Consider the following 19,972-nt stretch of genomic DNA (forward strand, 5'->3'; position numbering starts at 1 on the left):
GATCTGTAAGAACATAAAAAGCAGATTCATGCTTTCCAGTGCGCAGGGACAGTGGGCACTGATTGCTCAATAAGTATGGGGTTTACTTTTATGATAATAAAAATATCTTGGAAAAAGATACTATATTTTTAGGAAAATGGTTGGATCCAGAAAACATAGCGTGGTAACTCAGACTCAGACAATACTGCCTGCTTTCTCTCATATGTGGATCTTAGCTGTTAATTTATGAGTGTGTTTATGTGGAAGTGAGTGTGGGCAGAGGCCAGGAAACTAGAAAGGAGCCATGGGAGGGGGAGATGGATATTAAGGGACGGGGTATGGAAGATGGTGGAGCAAGCATGATATCAAGATGCAAGGGGAATTCTGAGGCGAAAAGGTACAAAAGCAGTGGGGAGGGGGTTTCGGGAGAGTGGAGAAGGAGGTCAACCAAAACCAAGTATGCTTGAGAATGGCATTGTGGCGCCTATTGCTTTGCATGTTAATTCAAAAATAATGCTTTCAAAAAGCAAAAGATAAAGCCTTGGGTTTAGATTGAGATACGCTTGCAGAAACACTGTGAGCGGGCTAAGACTGTGAAGATTCTTTTTAAAAGTTTTTGTTGCATTTTATGTATTTATCGTGTGTGGGGAAGTCAGAGAACTTGCAGGAAGCAGTTCTTTCTTCTACAGTAGAGGGCCTAGAAGTGAACTCAAGACATCATCAAGCTGAGTGGGAAGTCCTGCTATCAGCTGAGCCATCTTGCTGGCCCCATGTGAAGTCATTTTTAATAGGCTGTCAGTTGCATGTAAGTATGCAGGGGATCAAATGCTGACCACTGGACAGAGGAGGACCGGGGAGCAGTGTTTTAGAAACCCTGGGGCAGTTCCTGTGATGAGCTATCTTTTTATACTGTTCTTGCTTGGTCCAGGTGTCCCTCAAATGCTTGTTTGTTAAAAGGCTTGGTGGTCCTTGGCGTGGAGAGAACGGAAACCTTCAAGAGTGAGAAGCCGAAGATTTTACGCAATGAGTATCTGCAAAATGGAATATGGGGCCCCAATCTTTTTTTCTACCTCTTCTTTTCTGTTTTATTTTTCAGAATCTGTATGTACTTTTCCTTTTTTTTTAATTGATTTTATTGAGTTATACATTTTTCCCTGCTCCCTTCCCTGCCTCTCCCTTCCCCTTCAACCGTCCCCCAAGGTCTCCATGATCCCAATTTACTCAGGAGATCATGTCTTTTTCTACTTCCCATGTAGATTAGATCCATCTTTGTCTCTCTTAGGATCCTCTTTGTTGTCTAGGTTCTCTGGGATTGTAGTTTGTAGGCTGGTTTTCTTTGCTTTATGCTTAAAAAGCACTTATGAGTGAGTACATATGATAGTTGTCTTTCTGGGTCTGGGTTACCTCACTCAATATGATGTTTTCTAGATCCATCTATTTTCCTGCAAATTTCAAGATATCATTTTTTTCTCTGCTGTGTAGTACTCCATTATGTAAATGTACCACATTTTCCTTATCCATTCTTTGGTTGAGGGGCATTTAGGTTGTTTCCAGGTTCTGGCTATGACAAACAATGCTGCTATGAAATTAGTTGAGCACCATGCATAGAACTCAAATCCAAATGGACCAAAGACCTCAACAGAAAACCAACCACACTGAACCTCATAGAAGAAATAAGTGGGAAGTACACTTGGACACATTGACACAGGAGACCACTTCCTAAATATAACCCCAGTAGCACAGACACTGAGAGAAACAATTGATAAATAGGACATCCTAAAACTGTAAAGCAAAGCACATGGTCAATAAGACAAAACGGCAGCCTATAGAATGGGGAAAAATCTTTACCTCCTTTCAGCTGCCATGGGTCCACAGTGTTTCCTCTGTCATGCACACCCACTGTGATATCCTGAGCCACCACAAACCCAAAGCAATAGGGACTGAGACCTCTGAGGAAATAAACCTTTTTTTATATCAGTGTGCATATTTGTATTTAGGTGGGTGTGCATGCATACATGTTAATGTGAGTGCATATAGTGTGTGTGTGTGTGTGTGTGTGTGTGTGTGTGTGTGCAGATGCACATGTGTGTCCATGTGTTTAGGGAGCCAGAGGACAACAGAGTGTCATTGCTCAAACATTGCCCATCTTGTTTTTTGTGACTGGGTCTCTCACTGGCCAGTGTGTCCATGCTGTCTGGAGGGTCAGTGAGCTCCAGGGATCTACCCGTTTCTGCTTCCATGCAGTTGGATCACAAACATGCCACCAAGCCTGTTTTGTTTTTCGAAATGCGAGTTTAGGGATTTGAACTCGGGTCCTCAAGTGCTTTACTGACTGAGATATCTCCCCGGCTCCATCTCTTTTATCTTCATCTATTAATTTATTTCAGGCATTTATGACAGCAATGAGAAGCTAACACATAGGTTCATACTGGTCAGCTCCTGTAGCTCAGGGGGTCAAGGATGACAGTGTCAGTTCAGGATAGAATCAGAAAATGGCAGGCACCCGGGCCATGTCAGAAGATGCCTGGCGTGGGGCCAGCTTACCTGAGCTTGGTCCACGTGCATGATCCCTGTGCCCATCTTTTTTCTAAGCTGCATCTGCTTCTCCAGCTTCCTCCTCTGAGTCTTTTCTATCCACATGTCATCCAAGCTGAAATGGGAGTGTTGAGGGGCCCTCCCGAGCTGTGAAGGGCCCTCTCTGGGGACTTGCTCTGTGGAGACGGAGGGTGGGGCCCACATCACTACGTCAGTGGCAGATGCCAGCCGCTGAGTAGGCTCTGCGTAAGAAGTTCTCTGATCACAGGAAGAACTGGCCTTCTTGTCTGGAGGTTTTTCCAGGGCGCTGTAGCTCTAGAGTGCAGAGGAGATGCCATCAGAGATGGGAGCAAGGGTAAAGCAACTGGGGGTGCAGTTCTACCCCCAGAGTCTCTTAGATATAATACGTTGTTCTGACTTATTTTCAAAGTAAAAATTACAGTGAGGTGCTTCATTCACCGTCATTTTGAAAAGTAGTAAGATGAGACATAAGAATAAATCTTGTTCCTGTTATAATGCATTTCAAACAACAAAGGCTTTTGATTTGACCAATGACATCTGTTAAAGTACCCAATGGACTTGGCATGCTCATTAGAAATTTGTGTGTGTGCGTGCATGTGTGTGTGTGTGTGTATGCTGATCCACACATGCATAGGCATGTGGATGACAGAGGTCAACTTCAGGGGTCATTTCTTAGAAGTGGTCATCTCATTTTCTGATACAAGGCCTATTGCTGGAACGTGGGGCTCACTGATAAATCTGAGCTGTTTGGCCCACAAGTCCACTTCTCCAATGTTGAGATTCATGTGTACGCCATCATGCCTAGCTTTTTGATGGGAGTTCTGGGGACTGAACTCAAGTCCTCACGCTTGTGACAAGAGCACTTTCCCTACTGAGTCGTCTGTGTGTCCCAGAGCTCTTGCTCCAGTAGGACACATTGCAGGCACAGTTCTCACCACCCCACTGCTCTCACTGGCCCAGTTCACAGCTAGCACTGAGGCACCACAGCCACCTCAAGGTAGAACCCGTCCTCAACAGAAGACTAGTAGGACTTTGTGTTCACGTTCCCACTGTCTGTTGGAATCAACCCATGATCACTGGGAGAAGAAACTCTTTTATTCCCATGTTCATAAAAATGAATGCATTAAAATAGTTCAATCAAAAAGTCCAACTATAACTGGAGCTTCCCTACATAGGGGTTTATGCCTTTTCCAGAAGTCATAGATTACCAAATACAAAACCAAGTATCAGATGAAGGCTGCCTCCCCTCAAGTTGTTAGAGGTGTCCAGAGACCTCCAAACAAAACAGACTACAATCAACATAGCTCATTGCTGCCCACGTGATGTTGAGAGTCTATTGCTGAAGATATCACACATGGTGGTCACAGTAGACATGGAAAAGTTAAGTTGGTAGTGACCAGATGGTCTTCCCTACTGACTAGAAGGTGCTACACAGGTTGCCGGGGAGAAGAGACATCAGTGGTCTTATCTGTGAGCTATATGACCGGCAGGCAAAATATGCCCATGGGTCAAACCGAAACACATATGTTACAGGGGTAACCAACTGGTTTCTGATTAGATTTGAGATCCACAGCACAGGAGGAAACATGCTTGGTACCGCACATCTGGCCAGAACCTATGACTGGTGAGTTCTCTGGCTGTTTACTATTGTTATCTTGCTAAATGGACATAGAATCAAACTGTTCTCTAAATGCATATCTCTCTACTGTAGATTAGCGCGGCCCCCGGACCTTATCATATATTTCTCGGTGTCATGGATGGCAGTTAATGCAGAAATATAGCCAGTGAGTGCAGAGAGTGTCAGCGGAGAGTTTAGTTACAAGCAGAACCACACCCCATGGGTCATGGACCATCACAGAAGAGGGTGTAGAGGTTGGGGAGGGCTAGAGACAACCCATGTCTTCTGTACAAGACAGGGCCGTTGTTTTCATGAACTCGTAGCAACTGTGGTTGCCTGCACAGTTCCACCACAGGATCAAGCAGGTCAACACCCTGCTATAGAGCAGGAAGAGGCATCTGAGCCCCGCTCCTGGCTGAGGACCTGTTGACAGTAGATGGCTTACAAGGGAGAGAGAGTTAGTATTCTTTAAGGGCCCCAGACAGGTTGATAACACTCTAGTGGATGGACCTATACCTAGGAGTTTATGAGCAGCACAAACTGGATTCTTTGAATTAAAGAAAAGAAGAAGACTCGAAGTTGGGAGCTATGTGGAGGTTAGGGGAGGATCTGGGAGGAGTTAGAGGAAGGAGGGGGAGGATATGATGAAAATGCATTGTACCAAATTCTCAATGAATTAGTAAAAATGTATCTTAAGTTACATAGAGATTACAGAAAATCTTCAACTATTGCCCTGGAGAGATTCTTAAGAACACTTGCTGCTCTTGCAGAGGTCAAATTTGGTTGTCAGCACCCACATTGGGGGGCTCTCACAACTGTCTTTACTTTCATCTCTGGGGGGGGGGACAATCTTTTATGGGCGCGCACACACACACACACATATACATAATTTAGAACTTTTTAACACCCTCCAATTAACTGCCTCAACTCCAGTTTCTGCAGGATGTTGGGAGAACTTGATTTGATGATGTCATTTCTATCTTTGCTATTAAATTTCTTTACTTGGGAGCCTTACCAAAGGGAATGAGGGGATGCTCTGCCCTGCCCAGGACTTTTGAAGGGGAGCTGGCTGCCTTAAGGAGTGTCCTCAGCTGGTTTCAGCAAGATGTTTTTTTAAGTTCCTGATTTGACCATGTTACTTTTCTGTTGATATTTATAAAAAACTTGGCAAATACAGCAGACAGTCCTTCTGCAGAGACATTTAATTATGTTTGATTGTAAAGCAAAACTTTATATTATATTGATGGAACTCTCACTGTATATGAAGAAATTATTTCAGACAATTAGAATGTAAACAAGGATGAATGAAGGGATTTAAATGAAGTAAAATTTCTACATTTCATGTCACTTGGTGAAATGCCTCTACTAGGAGACTGGAAAGATGTATGTATACAACATAATGCCTGGAGCTGTTATTTAAAAACCAAATATACTACATATACATTAAATAACTCTGAAAAGTATTCAGGTGACCCATAGACCTTAGAAGAAATCAGAGAAGTGATACATACACACACATACATACATACACACATACACACACACACACACACACACACTCTAAAATGGAGATATAAGATACAAGTCATGAATAATTATTTTAATTTGTGGTTTATGCATATGTGGTATATACACACATGTGGTGTGTGTGTATCTCCTCCAACAAGGCTGCCACAACCCTTAATCCTTCTCAAACAAGTCCACTCCCTGGTGACAAAGCATTCAAATATATGGGCCTATGGAGGCCATTCTCATTTAAACCATTGTAGGTAAACATGTAAAATTCTTTAAATACTAGCTAATATAATTTAACAGTGTATTAAGAATTATGTCACTGAGGCAGCAACCTCCATGGGAGCAGGTAAAAAGGAATAACTGCTGAGGGAGCAGGCCCAAGCCAGACACAACTGTGGGAACTGGCCTGATCCAGTGACCTCTGCTGGAGCAGGCCCAAGGCAGTAACTTCAGGGGGAGCAGCACCAAGCAAGCAACCTCCATAGGAGCAAACCCTAATGACCTCCAGGATTTCAAAACAACACCCGAGAGTGCTAAGCAACCTCCAGGAGCACAGATTTACCTTCGAGGTGACTGTAACCATGGCCCGGAATGGACCACAAGGAGCAACAATTTGAGCCTTGGATCCACTGGCACCTGGAAGATTGATCACCAGAGACACAGACAGCCCCAACTACACTAATCAGATGAAAAGATGGGTGGACAAGGTAAGAACACAACACCACAAAGAGCAACATACTACTATCAAAAACTAGTGGCTCTGCAATAGCGAAACTTGAACACCCAAATATGAATGAAGCAGGGAAAAATGACCTAAAAAAAATAAACTTTAGAAGAATGTTTGAGGCCCTTAAAGAGGGAATGAAAAATTCCCCCCCCCCAAAATGGAGGAAAAGAAAAAAAAAACTAGAGGAAATCAATAAACCCCTTAAAGAAAACTAGAAAAAGCAATCAAACAGATGAAAGAAAAAATTCAAGACTTGAAAACCAAAATAGAGACAATAAAGAAAACAAAAACTGAGGAATTCTGGAAATGGAAAATATGAGAAAAGGAATAGAAACCACAAATACAAGCATAAACAGTAGAATACAAGAGATGGAAGAGAGAATCTCAAGTGCTGGAGATACAATAGAGAAAATAGACTTATTGGCCAAAGAAAACATTAAATCTAACAAAACCTTAACACAAATTATCCAGGAAATACGTGACAACATGAAAAGACCAAACTTAATAACAAGGATAGAAGTAGTCCAACTCAAAAGCACAGAAAATATATTCAACAAAATCATAGAAGAAAACTTTCCTAACCTAAAGAAAGATATGCATATTAAGATACAAGAAGCTTACAGAACACCAAACAGAATGGATAAAAAAAATTCCCTCGACACCTAATAATTTAAACACTAAACACACAGAAGAAAGAATATTAACTACAAAGGAAAAAGCCAAGTAACATAAAGGCAAACCTATCAGAATTACACCTGACTTCTCAATAGAAACAATGAAAGCCAGAAGGTCCTGGTCAAGTATTATGCAGACATTAAGAGACCACAGATGCCAGCCCATACTACTATACCCAGCAAAACTTTCAATCACCATAGATGGACAAAACAAGATATTCCATGATAGATCAGATTTAACCAATATCTAGCCACAAACAGCCATAAACAAAGTACTAGAAGGAAAACTCTAACCCAAGGAAGTTAGCTACATCCACAAAAACACAGACAATATGATCTTACAGCAGCAAGTCCCAAAGAAGGGAAAACCATACACAATAATATCACCAACAATGAAAACTAAAATAACAGGAACTAGCAATCACTGGTCATTAATATCCCTTAATATAAATGGACTCAACTCACCTATAAAAAGATACAGGCAGGCTAACAGACTAGATACAAAACCAGAATCCATCCTTCTGATGCATGCAAGAAACACATCTCAACCTCAAGACGGACATCGCCTCTCTCAGAGTAAAGGATTGGGAAAAAAATTTCCAATCAAATGGACCTAAGAAACAAGCTGGTGTAGTTATTCTATTATCTAACAAATTAAACTTCAAACTAAAATCAAAAGATACAAAGAAAGACATTTCATATTAGTCACAGGAAAAATCCATCAAGAGGAAATCTCAATACTGAATGTCTATGCCCCAAATACAAAAGCACCCTCATGCAAAAGAAGCATTACTAAGCTTAAGTCACACATTAAACCCCACACACTAATAGTTGGAGGTTTAAACACCACTCAGCACTGAACGGGTCTGTCAGACAAAAAAAAAAAACTAACAGAGAAATAAGGGAACTAACATGTCATGACTCAGATGGACTTAACAGACATCTATAGAACATTCCATCCAAACATAAAAGACTATATCTTCTTCTCGTGCCTCATGGAACCTTCTCAAAAACTGACCACATAGTAGGTAACAAAGCAAACCTCAACAGATACAAAAGATTGGAATAACACCGTGTATATTATAGGATCGCCATGGCTTAAAATTAGAATTCAACAGCAACACTAATTCCAGAAAGCTCACAAACACATAGAAATTAAACAATGCTCACCTGAATCAATGTGTCAAGGAAGAAATAAAAGAAGAATTAAAGACTTCCTAAACTTCAAAGAAAATGACCACACAACATACCCAAATTTGTGGGATACAATGAAAGCAGTGTTAAGAGAAAAGTTCATAGCACTAAATGCCTACATAAAGAAACTGGAAAACTATCAAAACTAGTGAGTTAACAGAACATTTGAAAACTCAAGAACAAAAAGAAGCAAAGTCACCCAGGAGTACTAGACGGTATAAAATAATCAAATAGAAAGCTGCAATAAACAAATAGAAACAAAGAAAACAATACAAAGAATCAATGAGACAGAGTTGGTTCTTCAAGAAAAAATAAAATAGACAGACCTTTATCCAAATTAACCAAAAGGCAGATAGAGAATATCCAAATTAACAAAATCAGAAATGAAAAGGGGGACATAACAACAGACATGGAGGAAATACAGAGAATCATCAGGTCATATTTTGAAAACCTGTACTCCACAAAATTGGAAAACTCAAAAGGAAATGGACAATTTTCTCGATAAATATCACTTACCAAAATTAAATCAAGACCAGATAAGCAAATTAAATAGACCTATAACAGCTAAAGAAATAGAAACAGTCATCAAAAGTCTTCAAACCAAAAAAAAAAAAAAGCCCAGAGCCAGATTGTTTCAGAGCAGAATTTTACAAGATTGTCAAAGAACTAATACCAATACTCCTCAAATTGTTCCACACCATAGAAACAGAAGGAACATTGCCAAACTCTTTTTATGAAGCTACAATGACCCTGATACCCAAACCACACAAAGGCATTACTAAGAAAGAATGACAGAACAATCTCCCTCATGAACATTAATGCAAAAATACTCAATATAATACTGGCAAACCTAATCCAAGAACACATCAGAAAAGTCATTTACCATGATCAAGTCAGCTTCATCCCAAAAAAGCAGGGATGGTTCAACATACAAAAATCTGTCATTGTAATCCACCATATAAACAAACTGAAAAAAACCACACATGGTCATCTTATTAGATGACGAAAAAGCCTTTGACAAAACAAAACAATCCTTCATGATAAAGGTTTTGGAAAGAGCAGGGATACATGGAACACACCTAAACATAATGAAGGCAATATACAGAAAGCCAACAGCCAATATCAAACTAAATAGAGAGAAACTCCAAGTGATCCCATTGAAATCAGGGACAAGACATAGTTGTCCACTCTCTCCATATCTATTCAATATAGTTCTTGAGGTTCTAGTGAGGGCAATAAAGACAACAAAAGGAGATGGCAGTGATACAAATAGGTAAAGAAGAAGTCAAACTCTCATTATTTGTTGATGATATATATATAGTTTACATAAGGGACCCCAAAAATTCTACCAAGGAACTTCTACAACTCAAACACCTTCAGTAATTTAGCAAGATACAAGATTAACGCAAAAAATCAGTAGCCCTCCTTTACACAGATGATAAATGGGCCGAGAAAGAAAATAAAGAAACATCACCCTTCACAATAGCCACAAATAACAAAATATCTCGGAGTAACTCTAACCAAACAAGTAAAAGACCTATATGTCAAGAATGCTAAATCTTTGAAGAAAGAAAGTGAAGAAGACACAAGAAAAATGGAAAGATCTCTTATGATCTTGGGTAGGTAGAATTAACATAGTAAAAATGTCAATATTATCAAAAGTAATCTACAGACTTAATGCAATGCCCAGAAAAATTATTCACAGACCTTGAAAGAATAATACTCAACTTCATATAGGAAAGCAAAAAATCCAGGATAGCCAAAACAATCCTGTACAGTAAAGGTACTTCTGGAGGCATCACAATCCTTGACTTCAAATTCTACTACAGAGCTATAGTACTGAAAACAGCCTGGTATTGGCATAAAAACAGACAGGAGGACCAATGGAACCAAATAGAAGACCCAGATATCAATCCACACACCTACGAACACCTGATTTTTTACAAAGAAGCAAAAAATGCACGCACTGGCTTTGTGGGAGCCTAGGCAGTTTGGATGCTCAACTTACTAGACCTGGATGGAGGTGGGGGTTCCTTGGACTTCCCACAGGACAGGGAACCCTGATTGCTTTTCAGGCTGAGGGGGGGGGACTTAATTGGGGGAGGGGGAGGGAAATGGGAGGCGGTGGCGGGGAAGAGACAGAAATCTTTAATAAATAAATAAATTTAAAAAATGGAAAAAAGAAAGCATATTCAACAAATGGTGTTGGCATAACTGAATAGTAACATGTTGAAGAATAAGAATACACCATATCTATCACCATGCACAAAACTCAAGTACATATGGATCAAAGACCTTAACATAAAGCCAACCACACTGAACCTCACAAAAAAGAAAGTGGGAAATACACTTGAGTGCCTTGGCACAGGAGATCACTTCCTAAATATAACCCCAGTAGCACAGATGCTGAGAGTAATAATAAATGGGACCTTCTGAAACTGAAAAGCTTCGGTAAAACAAAGGACACAGTCAACAAGACAAAACTGCAGTCTACAGAATGGGAAAAGATCTTCACCAACCCCACATTGAACAGAATGCTGATCTCCAAAATATACAAAGAACTCAAGAAATTGGTCATCAAAAGAACAAACAATCCAATAAAAAATGTGGTAGAGATCTAAACAGAGAACTCTCAACAGAGGAATCAAAAATGACTGAAAGACACTTCAGGAAATGCTCAACATCCTTAGAGAAATGCAAATCAAAACAACCCTGAGATTCCATCTTATACCTGTAAGAATGGCCAAGATCAAAAACACTGATGACAATTTATGCCGGAGAGGTTGTGGGGTAAAGGGAACACTCCTGCATTGCTGGTGGGAATGCAAGCTGGTACAGCCCCTTTGGAAATCAGTATGATTATTTCTCAGAAAAGTAGGAAACAACCTTCCTCAAGACCCAGTAATACCACTTTTGGGTATATATCCAAAGGATGCTTAATCGTGCCACAAAGACATGTGCTCAACTATGTTCAGAGCAGCATTGTTTGCCATAGCCAGAATCTGGAAATAACCTAAATGCCTCTCGAATGAAGAATGGATAAGGAAAATGTGGTACATTTACACAATGAAGTACTACACAACACCAAAAAAAAATGACATCTTGGAACTTACAGGCAAATGGATGGATCTAGAAAATATCATATTGAGTGAGGTAACCCAGACCCAGAAAGACAAATATAATAATGAACTTACTCATAAGTGATTTTTAGAGATAAAGCAAAGAAAAACCAGCTTACACTTCACAATCCCAGAGAACCTAGACAACAAAGAGGACCCTAAGAGACACATACATGGATCTAATCTACATGGAAAGTAGAAAAAGACAAGATCTCTTGTGTAAATTGGGAGCATGTGGATCATGGGAGAGGGTTGATGGGGAGGGGAGAGGAAGGGAAAGGAATGGAGAAAATATATAGCTCAATAAAAACGAATTTTTTTTTAAAAAAAGAAAGCAATTAGTCCCTAAAGGAGCTGTGGTTTTGTTGGAGTAGTTATGACTTTATTGGAGGAGGCGTGTGACTATAGGAGTGGCCTTTAAGGTCTCCTATGCTCAAAGTATGCTCAGGGTGACACACAGTTACTTCTGCTACTTGATCAAATTGTAGACTTCTCAGCTCCTTCTCCAGCACCATGTTTGCCCACATGCCATCATGCCACCCTGCCATGACAATACTGGACTAAATCTCTAAATTATAAGTCATCCCCAATTAAATACTTTGTTTTTGTAAGAAAAAAAAACTTGTATGTCACAACTAGATGGAATGTACTCAGAACTCAAATGGAGGGTCAGTATTTAAAAACTCAGGATGGTATACATTTTAATAGGTCAAAGAGAAATCTCAAGAACATATCGAAGGAGGAAAACTAACAAAACACAACACATTCAGGTTTGAAAATAAAATTCTCAATGAACTAGGAAAAGAAGGGTGGTCCTTAACTACGATGAAGGTTATCTACAAAATCCTACAGCAAGCATGGCTGTTATTGTCTCTTTGTGACTAGGGGCAAACCTTCTTGCTCCCACCATTGTGCTTAACACAGTATTGACCCTTCTAGCCACTGAAGTAAAGCAGGAAAAAGAAATAATGAATCTGTCTCTATTTTTTTTTGTAGATGACATGGGATACAAATTGAATGCCCAGGTCTGTTACATTTCTATACATCAACAATTAATATGCATAGCCCAAAATTTAAGATATAATGCCATTTATAACCACTTCAAAATTTTGAAATGTGTATGAGTAAATCAAACTAAACTTTACCAAAACTGAAAACTATAAAACACTGAAATAGCAAAGAAGATCTGAATAAACGGAGACACCGTTTTGTCAATTAGAAAATTCAATATGGTAAAGACTCCAGTTATGTCCCAGTTCACACACTGCTTAATTCCATTCCTATCACAGCCTGAGCAAAGCCATTTGTAAGTAATAGTTTCTAAACTTTATATGGAAATGCAAAGAAACTAGAATAAAACTATTTTGAGAAAGAGAAAGTATGATCAGTTAATTTACTAGTTTTTTAAACATTATTCAATAACATTCATTAGGACACGGTGGAACTGGGGACATAATGAACACAGATCAATGCAACCAAATATGACTGGCGCCCCATACACACTATTCAAGACCTGTTGCTAATGTTGCAAGCATTTCAGTGCTGGAGCAACTAACTGCCTACAGGCAGAGAAATAAACTTCTTCCTAAATCTCACACCTTAACAAAATTTTTTCAAAATACAGAAATTAGTATGGAGGTTCATTCAGAAACTCAAAATAGCTCTATCTACTGTGGGGCAATGGTCTTGTACCCTGTAAAGACTTGTCACTTGTACTGGTTTAATAAAACACTGATTGGCCAGTAGCCAGGCAGAAAGTATAGGTGGGGTAACCAGAATAGAAGAATTCTGGGAAGAGGAAAGGCTCAGTCTGTAATCACCACCCAGATGTAGAGGAGGCAAGATGAAAAAGCCTCACTGATGAAAGATACCAAGCCACGTGGACAACACAGACAAGAATTATGGGTTAATTTAAGATGTAAGAGTTAGTTAAAAATATGCGTAAGCTATTGGTCAGTGTTGTAATTAATATAGTTTTGTGCATTATTCTGGTCTGGGCAGCCAGGAAATGAACAAACCATCTCCATTTACATTTATTCTACCAGACTCAACAGATTCCAAGTAAACATACCACAGAGATACCTCTACATCAATGTTTATTGACACACTCTTCACAAAAGTTGAATTAGGGACCAAACTGTGTCCTTCAACCGAGGACTGGATAAAGAAAATGTGGTCTGCATGCACAATGGAATTAAATCAGTACAGACAAAAGTTACATATGTTCTTTCCTGTGGGATCTAGATTTTATATAAGTTTATAAAATCACATATAAGGAGATGACATGAAGTTAGACATGGAGCTGTTTAGAGGATGGTGGGGACTAATGGGAGGGAGACAAGGGAAAGGGGGAAAGCAGGAAAAGGATGGTGCAACATCCTCAATGTACATTATGTACTTGTATGATGGTTGTGCTATGTAATCCAGGACAATAAAATACAAAAATAAAAATCAATGATAAATGCCAATGTGAGAATGGAAGGAAGCACAGGAAACCAACCCTTGGAGGTCTCAGGGATGGTTAAGCATCCTTAGATATTACACTAAGAACATGACCTATTTTACATGACTGCCTTAAAACCTAAAGTTGGACTGCCTCAAAATGAAAAGGTTTTGTCTGCACCCCCCCCCCCAGCTTGCTTTTTTTAAAAAAATACATGTTTAATTGACATAGAATTACATCACTTTCCCCTTTCCTTGAAAAGGTCTGCATGTATGAGATCCGGTTAGGAAGACAACATGACCAACTGCAGACAGAGAGAACAGTTGAAAAATCACATATAAGGCTTGAATAAATAATAGCATTTTAGAAACTCAACTGTATGAACAACAACAATGCAACTAGAAAATGGTCAAAACACATGCAGAGATATTTTACTAAAGAAGCTGTAGCTGGATGATTAAAGGTGCATGCCTTTAATCTCAGCACTTGAGAAGCAGAGGCAGGCAGATCTCTGTGAGTTCAAGGCCAGCCTGATCTACAGAGTGAGTTCCAGAATAACCACAACTACACAGAGAAGCCCTATCTCCAAAAGCAAAACAAAAACAGCAACAAAAAGAAGGTAGATGTATGGTAAATAAGAGAGGTTCTAATGACAGATACATTAAGATCAAAACAAAACACTATGGCACATTGACTACCATGGCATGTTTATTACAATGGCGGTTTCACACACTGACAAGGGCAGGGATCACAGCATTTTTCATTGATTGATGGTGATACTGCGAAATGACACAGCCCCTCTGTCAGGTCGCACAGGCAGGGAATATGCCTCTCTGAAAACATGGCTTCCAGACCTTAACTCCAGAATATGACAAGCCGTGCAAAGCAACACACACTTCACCCCAGGCCCAGAGCAGGCTGACCACAGTCATGTGGAGTAAGTCACACACTGTCTAATTCCATCATTCCTCCTCCAGATGTCCCTTATCTAGAAATGTCACTGGAACCCTCCAAACACCTGACTCAGTCAGGAACCACAAAACATACTGTCTTTCATTCTAGTCTGATGGTTGCCTGACTCTGGACCCACTTCCTATAGCACAACAACCCCTGCCCCTTCCCTCATAAGGGACCTTCAAAAGCTTTTCCTCAGTTCCTCTCGCCTATCTGCACGGCCATAGCAAACCTCTTGTCTGCAGGATGATCAGATCCCAGGTCTGTCAAGGCCTGTTGCTATCCTCAAAAACCCGCCACCCAACAGTTTGGCAACTCTTCTTTTCAACTGTGTGTGGGGTACATGCATCTATGTATATATGAATGCATATTCATGTGTACACATATATGTGCGAATACATGAGAAGGGTTGAGTACAAGAAGTCAATCTCAAAAAAGTAACATTTTTGAAATTTAACCATAGACTAGTGCTTGAAAGGAGTTCATATCCAGGCTACGAGGATATGAGCATAAAGGAGGTTAGCTCAAGGGCAAGGAGTTTGTGTCTTGGTTATGATAGTCATTACATGGCTCTGTCCATGGTATGCAACAGAAGCTGTTGAGATATACACTGATCGTCCCTCATGTGAAACCAAACATCCAAAAAGATACAAAGCCTGAAAGATTTTGAGTCCTGATACTGCGTCTCAAATGGAAAATTCTGTATCTGGCCTCAGGCAGTCCCAGCACAAAGGGGCACCAAAGACACTGAATGAATGACCTCCAGGCGGTGTGAGCCGGCCAGGACACCAGTGAGTTCTGTGCTTACAATTCATTTTATTTGTACTTATGTGTATTTACACACATCCATGCAGGTACCCGTGGAGGGCAGCAGAGGGCTTTGGATCCCCTAGAGCTGGAGTTATAGAGGGTTGTGAACCTCTTGAGGGCGCTGGGAACTGACACCATGGGTCTCATTGCAAGATCAGCAAGTGCTCTTAACCTCTGCAACATCTCACTGACCCAGCTTTGAATTTAAACTTGGGTGCCATCCTCAAGTTGTCTCACTTGTGTGTATGGCCATATTCTAGAACTACAAAACAATTGAAACTTGACATACTTATTGTATTCTCACTGTTGAGTTTTGAGCCTTATTTGTGTCATTGGGTATTGTTCTGCTGTTGGACACACACGTTGCAAATGAGGGGTTTAAACCACCTCCCAGATCGGGTTCTCTGTGTTTTTCTCCTGAAGCTTTATAATGTTGTATTATATTTTGTATTTGAGATTAGTGAAGTTTCCTGACACCGTCTTATATTTTTTTTGGTTGTGAGCCTCGCCTTTAACAGCTGAGCCAGCCCTCCAGGCCTACTAACCCTGTCTTTTCATACTTGAATATTTTTCAGTTTTACTTTAAATCTAATACAAGGGGTGTTTAAGGATGTAGCTTAGTTGGTAGAGTGCTTGTCTACCATTCATGAAGCCTTGGGATCATGCTCAGCACCCTGTAAAACCGGGCATGGTGGTTGAGGCCTGTAAGTTTAACACTTGGAAAGTGAGGGTAGGAGAGTCAGGAGCTCAAAACTATTGTTGGCAACACAGCAAGACCATGGCCAGCCTGAGCTACATGAGACCCTGTGTCAATACAATAAGTCTAAAGGGCAGAGGAGATGGCTCAGTGTCTTGAGGCACATGCAGCCACAACTGACCCCCTGAATTCCATCCCTGAACATTGTGGAAGGAGAGAGCTGGTGGTCCTTTGATATGAAGCATGCCCTGCTCCACACAGACACACACATAACTAGAGACATACACAGACCCACACATAAACATACACACAGAGAGAGACATACACACAGACAGACACACAGAGATACATATGCACTAAATAAATACATACATTTTAAAACCATGACAACACTAATCCATAGGAACATTCCTCCACTTGCCTTAAGAGGTAAAGAAAGAGTTGTTGCCATCAACAGTTCACTTACCTCGCTCCCAGGAAGGTCCCTGAGGAAGGGTGCTGTGCCCAGGCCGTGGTGACACTGGCACACACTTATGCTGTCTTCCTTCTGGCCGTTCTGGTGGAGTGTTTGCAGGGAAAGTAAGAGGCTTGCCCTGGCCTTGCCCTTGGGCCGGTCCGAGTCCTCTGAACATGTGTTAGCGTTCCTGTAGCTTCTAAGAGAGACCATGGAGGCTGCACTAGTCCGGCCTCCAAGGCAGAGATCCACTCTCTGAGCCCCAGGCATGGGACTCGTGGGCTTGGGGCTTGTGGGTCTGCAGGGCATGCCTTGGTTTTCATAGGCCAAATGGCAGGCAGAGCTGCAGGGGAGTGTACCACCAATGCCAGTGTGCTGGGCTCGAGGACTGGTGGGGGAAGTCAGCCAGGGCGGCTCTGGGAAGATCCCAGAAGAGAGGTACCTCCTGCTTTCCTGGGTAGCAGTGCGTTTTATGGTTGGTTCACTTTTCCTCCGGTATTCCGGAGAAGCCAGACAGCTGGAAGGCGGAGTTGCAGGAGACTGTAAGGGTGTCCAGGACTCCACACACACGCGGCTGTCCGTGCTAACTGTCCACTCTTCACGGTTGCCTCTGGTTGCTGGTGGGGAAGAGCGGAGGAGTTCCGGAAAGTCTGGTCCTGGAACACCACTCCCTAAAGAGGGCCGTTTGGATCCTTCCACATCCTTGCTTCTCAGAAATGTGCGCCAGGAACTCTGGCCTCGTCTGCGCTTCTCTTTCTCGCCTTTGACAGAGCCAGCATTTGTTTTCTCTGTGGCTTTGGCCTCAAAAAAATTGGTAAACGTCTTATGGGCTAAGGCCAGCCTTGCCCTGATCTTGCTTTCTGTTTTTAGTCTCTTGATGTTGCCGTTTTCTGAGGAAGGTCCTTCGCCACCGAGGTCCCCTAGTGGCCCCTCTTGAATCTCTTGCTGTGCACCAACAGAATGGGTCTCCAGAGACCTGCTCTGGTGCACGTGGTGATGCATAGGCGGCTCCACCTGGCAGGCTGCAAACCATGGACTCTGGGGCACACCTTCCTCGGGGCTGGGGCAAGCCAGGTTCAGGCCCTCTGAGGTCAAGACCTGGCTGCAGAGTATGTCCCCTTTGGGGCTCTCCCCAGACCAGGACCCTTCAGTCCTTAAAGGGGTCATCTGGAGAAAGGCAGGGTGCTGCTCTGACTCATGTGCATCCCGCTGAAGCTGGCTGCAAAGTCCCTGGAACTGCTGCGTTGTGACTTGGGCGGGAGCCAGGACTCCTGAATGGGGGACCTTTATTTCACCAGCCCATGCACTGGAGACTTCTGCATGCTCCGCAACGTCTGTAGTAAGCTCTCCTTGTCTGAGTTCTGGGCTGGGTGACTCCTGGCTCCCCTCGGGATGGATGCCCAAGCCAGAGTGTACACCACACTCAGACTCCAGGCACGAGGTTTCCCCAAGCTGCTTCTCCTCCAGAGCATCTTCTGAGCTCAGGGTGTCATCATCTGAAGCAGCCCTGGGGACCAGAGCTCTCACAAACTCTATGCCTTGGGCCAGCAGCTGAGGAGCGCCATCATCCGGCCCTGCTGCCGGGCATCCTTGCAGTTCATGCTCACTGCTGTATGTAGGCTCATAAGCTGTGGTGCCTGTACCTTGTGGAGACTGAGGTCTTTCCTCCGGGAAATCACGGAACTGTGATTCTAGACGACAGTGGGCCTTCCTTGTGGAAGTCTGTTTGTGTCCTTGCTTGACTGCTATCATGATGAGTTTGCAGCTGTGCTTCCAGGCCCCATGTACTTTGGGCACCTGGTGCTGGCCAGAAGTGAAAGGCTCCCTGCCATCCCTGGTTCCCTGCGCACACTCATCCCCAAGGTGGCAGTAAGTTCTTTCGACTGTTGGGAAATCCAAAAGACTCTGCAACGCATTTCCCCTGCATTGGGGGTCTAGAACCGCTGCCTCTTCTGCCGCATCTGAAGCATCAACTACACTTGATCGCAGGGTGCTCTTTGGGGTGTAGGTGCTATCATTCACTTCTGGGGAAACCACGAGCCTTTTGTTCCACACAGCTATCTCACCGTGGCTGCAGCAATGTGGGAAGGGGAAGGCCCTATCAGGCGGCTTTCTCTCCTCATTGAGAACACACTTTGACGAGTAGGTCTTGGTCTGGTTTCCTGTCTTGGCAAGGATGTTTTGCAGGCACCTTTGTTTACCGATAGCATCACCAGGGTGCACACCTTCAGGCTCCACAAGGCTGCTTTCTGGGCTGTGTCCTGGCTTGCATTCAGCTGGTCCAGGCACTTCCTCTTGGCTGCCAAGCTTCAGCAGTTCTGAAGTAAGGTGGGAAGGGTCTGGGCATGACCTAGAAGCCTGTTCTACCTGGTTTTCCAGTGGGAGACCTACACAGGGTGTGTCTTGAGATGCCCTTTTAAAGCTACAGTCACTCAGCTCGTGCTCACCCTGCGAAGGAGGAGCCCTGCTTGGAGCAGTGGAAGGTGAATAAGACAACTGGGTGGGCCCAGGGGAGAGGGTGTTAGGAATGATAGGGTGACTGGGTTCTAGTTCTGTTCCTTCCCTTAGGTAGGGCTCAAATGTTACACATTTCCACTTCAAAGGCTCCTTAAGGCAAGCCAAAGGAAATGCTGCTATAGAATGAGCCCTAGCCAGAGTCTTCTCGCGCTGGCAGAGGTATCTTTGGGGTGTCTTGCCATCGGCACCAAGATTTTCTGGGACACTATTATGACACTTGGTGTCTACGAGACAAAGTGTGCCCAGTTGTGGCTGGCAGGCAACATTCAAGCAGGAATGAGCCCAGAGTACATCTGTGCCCACTGTGGGCCTGGGGGCAGGCCCCTTCTTTGTCCTGATCCACAGAGGGAATTCATTGTCCTGCAGGCCTATATGAGGGTGCTGCTCTGCTGCCCCAGCCCGGCTGTGGATGTGTGGCCAGCTCTGACCGAGTTTACAGTGTTCCAGAAAGCAGGGCCAGACCATGGGGACATCCAGACAGCCCCTAGACCTGGCCTTTTGCAGCCGGGGACCGCTGCTGTTGGTGGTGGCACTCTGTAAGAAGGACTCTGCCACTGGCACTGACTTCCCCACCAAGCTGGTCACACAGTCACAGAGACTTTCTTCATTCCGCTTTCCAGCTGCCACAGCCGCTGGCGAGTGCAGTCTACTTTGGTGAGAAGCTTCCTTTAAGCCTGAGAGCAAATCCAGGTCTTCCTCTGTCTGGAGCCCTTCA

The 19,972-nt window shown here is 42.7% G+C and overlaps 1 protein-coding gene across 1 annotated transcript in view; it reads right to left on the minus strand.

Moving 5' to 3' along the window:
• The window catches only part of Arhgef4 (Rho guanine nucleotide exchange factor 4), a 96,739-nt gene extending 77,002 nt beyond the window's left edge, over window positions 1-19,737 (minus strand). The window contains 2 exon segments of the mRNA XM_041655975.1: window positions 2,524-2,829; window positions 16,753-19,737. Of these exon segments, the coding sequence (XP_041511909.1) occupies window positions 2,524-2,829; window positions 16,753-19,722 (3,276 nt within the window). The 5' untranslated portion in view covers window positions 19,723-19,737.
• Window positions 19,738-19,972: the final 235 nt, after the last annotated feature.

This window comes from Microtus oregoni, unplaced genomic scaffold (assembly GCF_018167655.1).
Source record: "Microtus oregoni isolate MIOR12 unplaced genomic scaffold, Mior012 000007F_ref0000211, whole genome shotgun sequence".
In the NCBI taxonomy this organism is placed as follows: Eukaryota; Metazoa; Chordata; class Mammalia; order Rodentia; family Cricetidae; genus Microtus; species Microtus oregoni.